This window comes from Cupressus sempervirens, chromosome 3 (genome assembly GCF_028749045.1).
Source record: "Cupressus sempervirens isolate cs-2001-9-10 chromosome 3, ASM2874904v1, whole genome shotgun sequence".
Classification (NCBI taxonomy): Eukaryota; Viridiplantae; Streptophyta; class Pinopsida; order Cupressales; family Cupressaceae; genus Cupressus; species Cupressus sempervirens.
Window position 1 is genome coordinate 515459285 of NC_143120.1, and position 16221 is coordinate 515475505.

General features: G+C 32.0%; 1 protein-coding gene across 2 annotated transcripts in view; it reads left to right on the plus strand.

Moving 5' to 3' along the window:
* Positions 1-16221, plus strand: part of LOC149567436 (uncharacterized) — a 132240-nt gene that overhangs the window by 31072 nt on the left and 84947 nt on the right. For both annotated transcript variants that reach the window (XM_089820625.1, XM_089820626.1), the window contains exons 4-5: positions 10407-10608; positions 10899-11143. In XM_089820625.1, coding sequence (XP_089676751.1) covers positions 10407-10608; positions 10899-11143 — 447 coding nt within the window. The remainder of the gene's footprint in view (positions 1-10406; positions 10609-10898; positions 11144-16221) is intronic.

The following is a 16221-nucleotide window of genomic DNA, read 5'->3' on the forward strand; positions in this document are numbered from 1 at the left end:
GAATTCCAAATATATTTCTGTTGCATCTGCTCCCTCATTCACGCTGTCCATGAATGTCATCATTCAACAACCAACATGCACATGGAATGTGTTAATCTCCCCCATACATCAGCATCTTTTCAAATCCTCTTCATCAATCAACATGAATTTCTTCCTCAAAAACATATCTCCCCCTAAAGGATAATCTCTCATGATACTACTCTCTCCCCAATCATGCATTACAAAGAATGTTGTTGATGTTTAGTAGCTTCTGTCAGATAAACCTATTATATATATTGGTTATATATGAGATATATATATATTTATTACGATATATATATATATATATATATATATATATATAGTATTATTGTATGAGAAATTAATATAATAATGTCTTGGAAATCCTATATATATAATAAAATTTATTATTGTATTAATTCCTTTTAATCGAATAGACATGTCCTATGAAGGGACATGTCTCTTTTTAGTCTATGATCTTTATAAATAAGAGACATTGCCATTTGGAAAACACATACCGAAGATGGCAGTGCAATTACATTTGCAGCGATCTCGAAAACCAACAATGTTTTTCATGTGTTACTCTCTCCCCATTGTTGTCAATGACAAAGGTATTAATATGTCAATTCTCTAAGTATGATTTGCAATAGGCCCAAGTGTCCAAAGACATTGTTAAATATCAGTTTCAAGAGTCCTTAATGACTCAAACCAAACATAGATACTCCCCCAAAGGAGAAGCATCAAGCATTCAATCTAGATAAATAAATAATGCTCTTTTACCATTGAACTGACACAATTTCTGCATCAACTGCTCATAAGTGGGCAGGGGCATAACCCCAAGCATACCTCTTAAGTACTCAAATGTGTCCTTAGCCAAAGGTTTTGTAAATATGTCTTCTATCTATTCCTTTGTGCTAGCATACTCCAACTCTGATCGCTTTCTCTACAACTTTCTCTATCAAAAGGTGATACTTAATAGGTATATGCTTTATTTTCTAATATAACACTGGATTTTTTGACATACTCACATTAATTGTGTTATCACAATGTATGATAAAAGACTCTATAATCTCAATTCCAATGTTTTCATCATTTGCTTCATCCAAATGATCTGATTACAACTATTTGTTGCTGGTACATACTCTTCTTTTGCCATACTTTGTGAAATACAATCCTATTTCTTGCTTGGCCAAGAAACCAATTTTCCTCCTAAGAAGAATGCTCCACCACTGGTGCTCTTTCTGTCACCTACACCCAATCAACATCAGTGTACACACATAAAGTGAAATCATGTGATCTGTCATACCATAATCCATAATCAGGGGTGCTTTTCATATATCTGAGAATTCTTTTTACTGCTGCATAATGTCTCTTTAGGATTTGCTTGAAATCTTGCCACCATTCCAACTGCACTAGCTATATTAGGTCTAGTATGTGTCAAATATTGCAATCCTCCAATCATAGATTTGTACTTTTTCTGCGCAACATTAGGGATTCATCTTTGCTAGACAATTTGCATCCAGTTACCATAGGTGTTCCAGCATGTTTATAACTTTCTAATCCAAATCTCTTCAATAAGTCTTTAAGATACTTAACTTGTGATATGAAAATGCCATCTATTTTGTACAATCTGCAATCCCAAGAAGTACTTTATCTCACCAATCATACTCATTTCAAACTCCTTCATTTCTTCTGAAAATACCTTACTTGCTTCATTGTTACTTCTAGAAATAATGTCATCCACAAATACTTCAACAATCAATAAGCCATTGTCATTCTTTCTCAAATACAAATTACTATCAGCATTACCTCACAAATCTCAAACTTGTCAAATACTTATCCAATCTTGCCTGCTAGGCTCTAGGTGCTTGTTTCAGTCCATATAGTGCCTTCTTTAATCTACAAATCATGTTCTCTTTGTCTGTCAAAGGAAAACCATAAGGCTGCTCAATGTATACCTCTTCTAGTTCACCATTCAGAAAGATGATTTGACATCCATTTGATAAATTGTGAAATTCTTATTAGTTGCATATGCCAAAAACATTTTTATTGCTTCTAGTCTAGCAATAGGTGCAAAAGTTTCTTCAAAGTCAATTCCTTGTTGTGAGTAACCTTTACATACCAATCTTGCTTTGTTTTTCACAACTTCACCTTGTTCATTCATCTTGTCTCTAAATAATCCATTTAGTTCCAACAAGATTCTTATCCTTAGGTCTAGGAACCGATTCCCATGTTTTGTTCTTTTCAATCTGTTATAGTTCTTCTTTCATAGCTTTATAATCATCTTTACAAGCTTCATCAATATTCTCAGGTTCAACTTGAGAAATTAAACATAGTTCTTCTTGTACCTTGCTTCTTGTCATAACTCCTCTGTCTTTGCTTTCAATGATCTGTTCAACAGGGTGATTCTTTATCAAATTTCTCTAAGATGTTATTGCTTCAACTATGATTTCCGCTCTAGGTTCAGATTTAGGTTCTTCTCTTTGAATTTCAGTCTGCAAATTAGTGTCAGTCTCGTAAAACAATTCTTGCTCAACATTCTCCTTCTTAGTCCTTGGATTAGTCTTTTCATCAGAATTATAATCAAGTACCCTCTCTTGAATTTTAAACTTTTCATCAACTCTCACATTAGTGCTCTCAACAACAGTCTTAGATCTCTGATTAAAGCATCTACAGGCCTTTCTTTTCAATGAATATCCAAGAATCATAACTATCATTTCTTGAATCAAACTTTCCAATATCATCATCTTTTTTAATGTAACAATTACTTCCAAGGATTCTAAAATACTTAACAAAAGGTGCATGTCTAAACCAAAGTTCAAAAGGTGTCTTACTAGTGCCTTGCTTGATTTGTACTCTGTTCATAGTGTATACTGTTGTATTTTTTACTTCTCTCCAAAATATTTTAGATACATTGTTTTCAAGCATCATTGCCCTTGCTGCCTCTATTAGTGATCTATTTCTCCTTTCTACTATCCCATTTTGTTCAGGTGTCTCAAGGTTTGAAAGTAGTCCCTTTATACTATTATTTTCACAAAAGTTGTTAAATTCATTTCAATTAAATTCTCCTCCATCATATCTCAAGCATCTAATCCTTAAACTATATTCATTCTCAACTCTACTCTTAAATATCTTGAATTTCTCAAAAGCTTCAGAGTTTTCTTAAGAAATACTACCCACATCATTCTAGCGAAATCATCAACAAGAATCATAAAATACGTTTCTTCATAGAATGCTCTAGTCTTTGTAGGACCACTCAAATCTATGTGCACAAGAATCATAAATTTCGCTAAAGTAGTAAATTTCTTTCTTCAAAATGAACTTCTTTTCTGTTTTGCTATTACACATTCCTTACATACCATGTTAGTAGGTTTCACAATCTTAGGCAAATCTCTAACTGTAAATGTAGTACTGATCTTCACAATGTTATCGAAGTTGATATGACAAAATTCTCTTATGTCATAACCAACTATCATCCACTTAAGCAACTGAACATGTCATCTTAGTAGGATTCAAGTGAAATACATTATCTCTTGCCCTTGTACTAGTACCGATCAATGTGCCATCTTTATCTTCTATAATGCAAATCTTCTCTATAAAGTGCAATTGATATCCCTTGTCCACTAGTTGTCCAACACTGAAAAGATTATGTTTCAAACCATCCACAAAATAAACATCATCAGTGTTAGTCTTTCCATCAAGTGTAATAGATCCTTTGCCTTTTATATGACAGGCTTCATTATTTCCAACTCTATCTACTCCTCCATCATAACTATTGAATTCAACAAACTTATTCATATCTCCAATCATGTGATGGGAACAATCACTATCTATAATCTAATCAAATTTCTTCTTTTCAACTTATGATACTAATGCTTTTTCTTCTTTAACTTCTTCTTTTTCAAGGCTTTCTTCCTTAATAGCAAAAAATCCTATTTCATCATCACTTTCACTCAAGAATTCTTCCAATTTAGACTCAAATTCATCCTCATCAGCAAAAAGGTAATCCTTAGGCATTCTTGATTTATATGGCTTTCTAAACTTCTTTACTCTCTTAGGACATTTAGAAGAATAATGACCATATTCATTATAAGTCCAGCACTTAAAGATTTTGTCACCTTTAGGTTCTCTCTTCATAAGCAGGGCAAGGCCTTCCTAAATCTTCTTGTCTTCATCTACTTTTGTTTTTTTGCTACTAGCATAATCTCCACTTGTACTTGCACTCCTTCTCAACATAGGTTTGCCTTTCAATGCGCTGAAAGCAATTTCTACTCTAGGCAATTCTCCACTCTATCTCACCCACATTTCAACTGACTATAATCTCCCAAGAAGAGTCTCTCTTGTAAAATTAGATGTGTAGGGAATAGCTTGTTCAATCATCTAAGCTGTCTGTTTGTATGTAGGTGTCAAAGTCTACAATATCTTCCGTACAACTTCATCTTCTGATTTCTCTCCTCCACTAGTCTTAATTCCTGTAACAATCTCTGATATTCTATCAGAATAACTTCTCATATATTCATCTTCCATCATCTTAACATTTTGAAATAAGCATATCCAATTCTGTAATCTAACCTTCTGAGCATGTTTATCACCTTCAAATTTTTTTTGCAAAGCATTCCAAACTTCATGAGCAAGTCTTCAAGATTTTACCTGACCAAATTTAGTTTCAGGAAGAGCTGATTATAGTGCCCCTCTAGCAAGCATATTTTACATGAATGTGTCTATTTGAGATTCCTCGCAACCCTCAAGCTTGTATTCTTCAATCACATCCTTCTTATTCATAGTAATCAACTAGTAATCCGGACCCATGCATAGCAAATGTGTCTTCATCTTTTCTTTCCAACTATCATAGTTAACTCCATCAAACTTAAGACTTTCTTTCCTGAACTACACCATAGATCTCCTTAAGTTGTTAAGCTTTTCCTTCATGGACCCGATGCTCTAGTACCAATTGTTAGAAAGTGAAGTCCACCAAGATAACTGAGAGGGGGTGTGAATCAATTATGCAATTAAATCAACTCTCAATATTCTTAATAATCGTAAAACATGTAAACAATAGATGCAACAACCATAGAAAGATAACCATACACAATAACACCAATTTTTTTTAACTAGGGAAACCCTTGATCAGAGGGAAAACCTTAGTGGGAATGATGCCCACAAGATGATGTACTAATATAAATGTTCCTTGTGAAAGGATGAACCCTTTTAAGAGTCATTGAAAGACAATTAGTACATATGAGTCCCTGTTAGGAGACTTTGAATCCCTGTTAGGAGTTGTGCCAATCCTATTAGGAGTTGAAAGGAAGACAGAAGGACCCACTATCCAAACAACTTTAGTACTTTCCTCACTGAATAATACAAGTGTACATCAACAATTTTCCAACAAGTACTTCTCTTGCCAAATACAATTCCTTGTATGTTCACCATGCCTCAACTGCACCAATATCTGCTCTAATCCAAAAGATATTTGCATGTAAACTCGCACAATACATTAAATAGATATGACTATATATCACACTATCTGCACTGGACACTTATCCACAAGGAAATGACCTTTTCTTTATACCAAGTCCTAAAACAAGTTATTGAGTTGGCCTTGACACTTTCTCAATTTACAATAATAATATAGGACTAACTTAAGATATTACATTACACGTTATATTACAACATTATATCTTTTTCACAATTGCTTGCAATCTGTCAGCTCATAATCTTCATAACTTTCCTCTCATTGATCATTTGAATATTCGTGATTAACCAAGCCATCTTCAACATGTCTTCAACCTCTGTCTTAGCTTGCTCAACCAAATTCCATCTCTATTAGGAGATAAAATCCAAACATCAGTACCCGCTTTCTAGAAATGCTGTCTGCAAACTGCTTTCACCAAATCCTTCATAACTCTGTCCAGTCTTCATATTTCCATATGCGCTCCTTAACTGTAGCATCAAGACATACTCTAGAACATAGTCCCACATGTGCATAAGCTGATCTACAATCCTTGAACTGTGTGAACCCAAACTCTATTTGTTCTCTGCCGGTCTTTACAAAATATCTAATATGTTGACACAAATAACAAACTCTGTCATGAATGCAACACACAACCACTGAAACATGCCTCCAACATTGCTAAGATACTCCCCTATAGGAATACCATCACCATTCATGCTAACAACATTTTATTCCTAGAAATACAATCAATATATGCATTGACCGTGGAATACAAGGTCTACATAGATTAAGTTGACAACCTTTTAAGTTGGCTTTAGGTTGCAACACCATAAGCTTTGTTGAATACTCCCAAGGATCCATCATTATAACTATATCCTCAAATAATGACATCCATTACAATAATCATATCCTTATCATCATCGTATCATCATTATAGTTTCTTTTGTTTCCTATCTAGCTAAGAAAAATGTCCATTTTTTCCTAAGAAAGATTGTTTCTATTTTTTCTTAATGTCATGCAACAACTTAATTGCCAAGACGTGTCTTGAGAATTGGTCTTTTAAATTTTTTTTTGTCTAACATTAACGTCACCCTTTGCATCAAACCAATTATATTTATGAAAACAAGGAATTTACAAAACTTGCCCTTATTGGATTTTCTTTCCTACCATATACCTTAAAAATAAGAACATACCATACAATTTTCTTTGAATTAAAAAATATAGTTTATAGTTTGCTTATTTGGAATGCAAATTGTGAGGATTTAGCTGGAGTTTTGTCTTAACAAATGATAGGTGTAAAGTTTTGAATAACTTTCAGTGGGTGACTTCCTCAATCTTGATTAGAATTTTTATTGTGACCATTTTTCTAAAAGCCCTCGAAAACTTCCTTCCAACGTTGTAGGAATCGTTTAGAATAAAAAAATGGGATTTCACTAATTCAATGTTGAAACTTTTTGTTAAAAGCCAGATTCATGGTGTCAACTTAACATGACCATTTTATATTGCTTGGAAGCCTTGTTTTGATCACTTTTAAAAAATGATTGGAAAAATAGTTTCCAATGAAGCAAGAATCACATTAATCAGACATTTGTTTGAGGAGAGCAACCTTATGCAAAATTGGACTTTATTATGCAAAAATGGCAATAGTCATATTATCTACCCAAAGACATCTTTCTGATTTGCCAAAATTGTTGGTTTGATTCTATCTTGATAAGATTTAAATATTCAACAACAGAAATATTCTGAACAACAATAATATTTATTAATATTATAGAGGTAATAAAATACAAGAGATATTTGTGAGTCTTGGTTAACTAATATCTAATATGCTTAACAACAATATTATTTATTAATATTATAGAGGTAATAAAATACAAGAGATATTTAAAGTTACTGGCAGACTTGGAGGTCTCTTGTATTGGTACTGGTACCAGTACGACTATTTTTCAAGAATAGGAGACTGGGGTACTTGGAGACGACAATTTTTTTAATAGTTTAAAGAGTCTAATACTAAACATAAAATATTAAAACTCTAAAACTAATAGACTAAAGTAAATACTAATAGCAATGCCACATTAATATAGAGTCAAATAGTTTAAAACTCACATAATGACATTATTGTATCTCATAGTCATATTTGATTTCTCAATATCACATGTTATCATCATAAAATCAGATTAATAATTGCTGAGATTATCATTACATATTCAAATTCTAAATTAAAAATTATAGTTTGATGCTAAATCGCTGATATGCAAACAAAAATGAAAAAAACTTAATACTATAAACAAAAATCAGAAATCTATCTAGTATCTAGTATGATGATGATACTATCACCTACTCCGCAAGGTTGTGATCATCCATATCAAGGTCTTCAACTATCATGCTCTTCAAAATATTACCAGTTTACATGTTGGATTCCATGTTATTATCTAAATAAAATTATAAATTTTTCCAATTATTGTTGGTTGGTTGGATTCTAGAATAAAATAAAGAAATTAAAAGTGTTTCTAATGTTTTTTAAGTTATTAAATAAAAATTAATATTAAAATGATTAAACTGTCATTGGCTTTAATTTTTGCATTAGAAAACATTAAAATGGGGGCCAAAATACATAAAATAATTTGATATAATATCTTACATTTATTTTGTTATCAGGAAACTCCGGGGAGACTTCTTTTTTAGATTCTGAGACTTGGAGACTCTAGGAGACTTCATTATGCAGTCTCCAACCTTTTTTGAGGTCTCCAGAGACGCAAAAGTCTTCGAGACACATCTTTGAGGGAAGGAGACAAGCCTCATTAAAACTAAAAGACAAAAATAAATACTAGTAGTAATGTCAGATTAAAATAGAGTCAAATAGTTCAAAACTCACATAAATGACATTACTGTATCTCATAGTCATCTGATTTCTTAATATCGTATGTGATCATCATAAAATCAGATTAATAATTGCTGAGATTATCATTACATATGCAAATTTTAAATTTAAAAAAAATATAGTTTGATGCTAAATCGCTGATATGCAAGCAAAAATGAAAATAACTTAATACTATAACCAAAAATCAGAGATCTATCTAGTATCTAGTATGATACTGATACTATCACGTACTCCACTTGGTTGTGATCATCCATCTCAAGGTCTTCAACTATCACGCTCTCCAAACAATCACCAATCTCCATGTTATTATCTAAATAAAATAATAAATATTTCTAATTATTGCTGGTTGGGTTGGATTCTAGAATAAAAATAAATAAATTAAAAGTGTTTCTGATGTTTTTTAAGTTATTAAATAAAAATCAATATTTAAATGATTAAATCAATTAATTTGTCATTGACTTTAATTTTTGCATTAGAAAACATTAAAATGGGGGCCAAAATAATTAAATTACTTTGATATTATATCTTACATGTTTTTTTATCAGGAGACTCTGGGGAGACTTCACTTTTGAGATTATGAGACTTGGAGACTCTAGGAGACTTATCCTTTTTTTGAGGTCTCCAAAGACACAAAAAATCTCCGAGACAGCTCTCCTAGGGGGGGAGACAAGCCTCATAAAAACTAAAAGACTAAAGTAAATACTAATAGTGATGTCACATTAATATAGAGTCAAATAGTTCAAAACTCATAACATTGCTGTATCTCCTAGTCATGTCTGATTTCTCAATATCACATATGATCATCATAAATCAGATTAATAATTGCTGAGATTACCATTACATATTGAAACTTCAATTCAAGAAAAGTATAGTTTGATGTTAAATCGCTGATATGCAAACAAAAATGAAAATAACTTAATACTATAAACAAAAAACAGAAATCTATGTAGTATCTATTATGATGATGATACTATTACCTACTCCACAAGGTTGTGATCATCCATCTCGAGGTCTTCAACTATCACGCTCTCCAAAAAATCATCAATCTCCATGTTAGATTCCATGTTATTATCTAAATAAAATTATAAATATTTCTAATTATTGCTGGTTGGGTTGGATTCTAGAATAAAAATAAAGAAATTAAAAGTGTTTCTAATGTTTTTTAAGTTATTAAATAAAATTAATAGTAAAATGATTAAATCATTTAAATTGTCACTGGCTTTAATTTTTGTATTAGAAAACATTAAAATGGGGGCCAAAATACATAAAATACTGGAGTTTACATGTTACCTATCCCCATAGGGACACCACAGGAAGCATAATTCAAAAACTCATAACTTAGCAAAGCTCCACAGACCCAGAGCTAACACAGATTTAGTGACATGGTGAAATTTGGCAAATTTTCTGAAGAGTAGAAAATACATATTTACAAAATAATATTAAGTAAGAAGCTATGATGAATTATAAAACTCATGTCGAGAACTCATATGTGATAAGTACTAAGTAGTTTTTCATTGATTATTTATCAATAATCTCATAGATTAAAAAAATGTAAATCCACACATAACATTGATTATTGATTACTGATCACTTATATATTATCATACTTAATAGGTTCATAGTTATTCAAAACATTTCATGCACAGTTAGATTCATTACAAATTAGTAATATGCATGTTATTAAAAGAATATTTTAACAATTAACACAATTATTGATGTTCAAGAAATCGACCAAGTTATTGCTGAGTTTCCTGAGTCTTTTTCGAGTCCCAAGTTTTTATAACTTTTTGGTCAGCTGAGTAATTGCTGATCCCAAATTTCAGACTATGCTACCATTCAGTCTGTTTTCTTTTTTATTTTGGCTAACATTAAACATTATGGTAATAAATGATTTCAGTTTGTTGGTCTTATTTAATCTCTGGACAACCTTTTTATGCTTCATTATAATATCTGGGTGAGTCATATAGTTTACCACCAATGTAATGGAAAGAAATGTTCAACAATTTCATGTCTTCATTTAATAATATTCAGTTTCAGACATTAGTGTAATTGGTTTTTTCTTGTTTATATCAGCTTACAGTGAATGGCCCTGCAGAAGTAATACCATCTTCTTTAAGAAAGTTCGAAGCTGGATTGAAATACAACGTTCTTGTTGCTTTCTCTGTTCAGCCGCTGTTTGGTAGAGTTGTTTTGAACATGGCCAGAAATATATGTACTGACCAAGCAGGGAATCTGTTTACAAGGAAAGATAATTCCAGTTTTGTTATTCATTTTGGTGAGTGGGAAATTCAGGAAAAGATTTCCTTTCATTGAGATGGTTGGTAACTTGGTATATTAGTTTGGAATTTAACAGCCAGAATAAAGATAAGTACTTGCCTTGTTTGCAATATATACATTTTTTGAACACAAATTTATTATTATTGTGATTGACACACATTTTGGCAGAAAAATTAGGCTTTCTCACTTTATCATTGCTTGTTTAAGTGTTTTACATTCCAGTCCCTCTGACCTATTCTTGGCCATTTGTGGACATTAATATATTGTCTTTCTTTATTTCTGTATCAGATAGGAGACCAGTTCATGTCAACTTATGGACAGCAATCCCAGAGTTACAAATGAATATTAATAATGAATTGCGGACTGTTCAAGCTACAAACAAAGTAGGAAGTCTGAAAATCTTTCTGGATTTTAATAATCCAATAGTTAATTCAACTGCAGAGGTCCTGAGTGCGTTGCACTCGCAACCTAATACTGGGATTCTTACAGCCATTCATCGTAAAAGTCATGGGAATCGAAAATTTGGTTTTCAAGTAAGCATTATATATTCCCAATCTAAAATCTTGAAGTTTTGTAGTTAATTTTTTTAAAACCAAGTACAGAATCATATTGTTTTCTGGTCAATTGTGACAATCCTTTAGGAGGTTGATTGAGTGGGCCTAGAAATATGACATACCACATATTCGTGTCATAATTATATCAAAATCACTTATGTTCTAGAGCTAAATTTAAGTCGTAATCCCAAATATGCTGTAATGGAGGACTCCATTGTTCTGAACTCGTCCTGAAATCTGTTTGCTCAGTAATTTTAAATAAAGGTCATGAAAATGCATTGTTTACCCTGACTTTGCTAGGTTGAAGCTTGAGCCTCTTTCACTTGCTTATCCTTCCATTAGAGTAGTTATATGTAACAATAGAGTGGTTGAATGTAAGGCACGTGTACTTATATTATAAAAACACATTAACAAAGAAAATAAATACACAATCTTGAAATATATTATTGTCCTTTGTAAAAGTTACTAAACAGGGACTATGTGATTAAGGGTTAGTTGACGGTAGTCATGTCTATTGCTTTATATATTCACCACTTTAATTGTTTGATCTAATTGAAGTGTAGAACATATAGCATTTCTCTTTCCCTTTTTGGGTTTGTCATTTGACTTTGCTTTCTTTTCTCTCACATTATAATCTTTCAGTGACTGAGGGATCAGGAAAGATAGGGTAGGGTCTAAAGAGCAATTGTATGGCTAAGATAAGAGGTATTTCTATTAGCCACATGATGTAGTTGTATTAAACAAAGGAGATGAAAGATCCTCATATAGATTTACAAAGAGGATGTCTCTAGTAGAAACAATCGTGAACTAAAGATGGAAATAGAATCTACCCAATAAACTGAAGACTGATTAAGATGTCCAATAAAGAAACATCATAATTTTCGAAAACCTTCCCTTAATGGTCATTGTCTACCTGCTGTCTTTTGGTCACAAATTCTTCAAAACATTTTGCTGCCGCTGAAACCCTCCTTGGATTTGCAAAATGTAAATGACCAAGAAGCAAAATTCGTCCGTAAAAGAACAAAGAAAGGTGCCCTCTTCTTCAGAAAGCTTTGCTGAAAGAGACAAGAGCCTGCTGTTGACTTTGCCACTAAGTTGAGTTTGTCACTAACCCTCCTAGAATCAACGAAACATCTAACCAAAAATCATCACAAAACATCCAATTTGATGTTGGGTAACGAAGCTTCTCTCAATTGGAGACAAAGACAAACACTAAGAACAACTAGCACAATTTTGAGGGAAAATCGACAAACCCTCCAAACTTTGGAGATTAGCACAATGCCCCAAAATAGGCTACAAAAAATCACGATTTCTTAAGGAGGAATCGAAAAGACTAGACATGATTTATGAGATGAAAAATCAATCAAAACTAGATAGTTGAATTGGAAACACAGATCAAAGAATACAAAGCTTCATTTTTGAAGAAGAACGGTAAACCCAACATTTAGTTTTTTAGGAAAAAATTATAAACCCATCAAATATCTTTCGAGGAAAAGTAATAAACCAACAAAGGAATCCCACACAACTTTGAGAACTATAGAATCCAATTTTTTTTTGAAGGTAAAAATCATGAAAACCCATCGGATAATTTTTTAAGGGAAAACATTATGAAATCCCATTAGATAATTATTTAAGGGAAAAATTATGAAAACCCATTAGAAATTTCGAGGGAAAAAATTATGAAAACCTATAAATTTTTTTTAAGGGAAAAAATTATGAAATCTAATTTGAAAATTTTTAAGGGAAAAAATAATGAAACCCATCAAAGAAACCTCCATGCCGCAAACGACGAGACTTCATATGGTAAAAGACCACATGCAAGAACATGCAACTCACAAAAAACACATGCAAGCTTCAAAAGTCAAACTTTTGCTCAAACTAAGAAATCATGAGATTAAAAGCCTCGACCAGGCTCGCAATTTTCAGCAAAAATCTTTGAAGAACCACAAAATTTAATAAAATGACTCCAACGATTCTTATTTTAAAAATTCAATAAACAAATTTCTGGGAAAAATTCCAGATTAGAGGAAGCTTGAATTTTTTTAAATAAATCTCATCGACCCGCTCTGATACCATGTTCTGGTGAATCAATGTTGTTGTAGTTGTATTAAACAAAGGAGGCGAAAGCTTCTTATATAGATTTACAAAGACGATGTTTCTAAAAGAAACAATCATGAATTAAAGATGTAAATAGAAACTACCTAGTAAACTAAAGACTAACTAAGAGGACCATTAATGATAACATTATAATATTCTAATAATGTTTGTAAAACACACATATAACAGCAGGTGCACAAAGGAACATTAAAAGAAATGTATGAAAACAACAAATGTGCAACATGAAATGTAAGAATGTTTTGTGTGGACGACAAAGCTGAACAAATGGCTATAATTAACCCTTTATACAGATGGAGATAGCTTTCAAACAAAGGAAGATTTTGACACAATATGTAGGAACTTCGGACATTTTTGTCAATTGTTAGTAGGCTTGAAGCAAACAATTAGGACTATTTGACCATTAGATTACTAACTTCCATAAAACCATAAGCAATAGAAGAATCTAGAATGTTTGAATAAGTAGTAGAATGACCCTAACTTTGCAAGATGACAGAAGTGAGAATTTCAAAACTGATTTGGAGGTATGAAAATTTCTAGAGCTGTTATGGTAGTCGGGAGCGACTAAATGTCTTGTATATTTTGAAAATGAGTTTGGGGTCCTTTAAAAGGGTTTGGATTTGTCACAAGAAAAGTTAAAAACAATTAGAAGCTAAAAGAGCCAAAATTGAGGGATGGGAGTTGGTGAAAAGATAATGAAGGAATGGGTTATAATACCAGAGTGATTAGTATAAATATTAGAAGACTCAGTAGTACTTGCCTAGACTTGGCAAGTCTTGAGATGTGTAGGTCAAAATCGAAGTTACCGGATGCGCTTGGTCAAGGGGTAGAGGTGGATGCATATCCACTTGGAAGTGCATAGGGAATGTTAAATCTCCCTGTGGATGCACTTGGATGCACAGGGATGGGCATCCAAGTGCATCCACAGGGAGGTTTAACACTCCATAAGCACTTCCAAGTACACCCGATATTGAGTGGTATCCTCTCTTTTCAATGACAAAGCAAGAATTCACAACGGAGGCAAAATGAAGATAGGGAAGAGCCACAGCTAGATAAAAACTCAATGTGTATAAGCACAACATGCCATTTCAGAGCTTAATAGTATGCCATTTCAAAATTTTGGAAATCCATAGGTAGAGGAACTTACTTGTAACAGTGCTCATACACCGACCACTAGAAACATGAATATTTGCTAAGCCCCCTATGCTTGAGATTGTTGGTTATGCTGAAACAAATGTGATCCAAATGTCTGGGTGCGTGAATGGCTGGAGCCAATAGGAAGTCCTGATTTATCAATGATTTGCTTTCAATTGTAATCTCTTTCCAACTATTTCAATATAACTTTACACCTATTAATGTACTCCCCAGTTTTAATTGATAAAGCAAATATATAGAACGTGATAAATACAATTTCTTCTTGACAAGTTATCTCAAAACACAATTCTATAGGCAGGTGTATTAATTCCTTTAAAAAATAAATTTAATAAACAAATTTTCTAATATTTTTTTTTTGATCGGTAAAAGGCAAAGAGCCCTATATATTATATTCAAAATATTTTACAAATTATCCCTGTTCAAAGTGCAAGCACCGGATGGAAAAGAACAGGGAAGAAAACCCCCAATGTAGTTTGGGATATTTATATCCTGATATATTTTTTCTGATGTTAATGTCCACTATAACTTTTCTAAACATTTTTGGTAAATTTGAATCATGAAATATCAGATTATTTAAAATTAATACATGATTTAATTTTGTATTTTTCAAGATTTAATACAATACTATCAAATGATTTAATTCTGTATATTTCTTGCATTATATTGTGTATATATAAATTTTTATATATATATATATATATATATATATATATATATATATATATATATATATATATATATATATATATATATATATATATATATATATACGCACTCCCAAATGCACTAAAAACCGTCAATTTCTTTTTTCTATGTATCCATGTATATTGGGTTCTCATACCCACATCCACATCCAAATTGGTAACTTAGGTCAAAATAAGGCCTAGGAACTCATGGCTCAAGTACTTGTCGAGTCTTTGAATCATTGGACTTAGCATATCTTCATGGGTGAATTGGGCCAAGCCAACGAAAATGAGGGAAAAAAGTCATAAAATTTTGAAAATGTTTAAATGCAAAAGCATGGAAGTTGAGGTTTTCTCGAGGGGTTGGAAGACTTTTGGATGGTTATTAGTGATAGAATTATGAAAAACGACAAACATCATGACAAATTTTGTTGTCTCAAAGGCTTTCAAGGATGAGTTTAAGGAATAGGTTTGTATATACATGTAGTTTATAATTTTATATATTTAAATTATAGAAACTATGATACTCCTAGTTGCCAATAAACAAAATATTTGAATGAGCTTGTAAATTGTAAAAAAGATAATAATTTAGTGATTTGTCCAATGTCAATACACAATGAAAATTGCAATTAATATTCAATAATTTTTATATTGCTCTTCATTGGGAGTTTTCATCAAAGAGTAATTAAACCAAACAACATTACACCATTGTTAATGCAATGTGGGTTGTATTTGTTGGTTTGGCTTTAATGATTTCTCTTATGGTATTAAGAATAGTATCATGATAGTTTTTATGAGTTACTATATGTGCAAATGATTGAAATTCCTCAATTTGTGTTTTATTCATCTTTGTGCATATGTTCATGGAATGAGTAAATTTTCTTTAATTGCTCGTATATAAATTATGCTTGATCCTTTTTTGGATGAAATATATATATTACTCCTAGCATTGTTTGGACTCTGGATATGACCCTCTAATTGGAGATGTTTTGGGGACTTGAGAATGGGGATGAAACCCTTCTTCGATTCTCCAAAGAAAACATAAAACTTGGGAATGGTTGTAGGGAAGTCCCACTTTTTTATATGCTGATAGCTGTCCTCGGT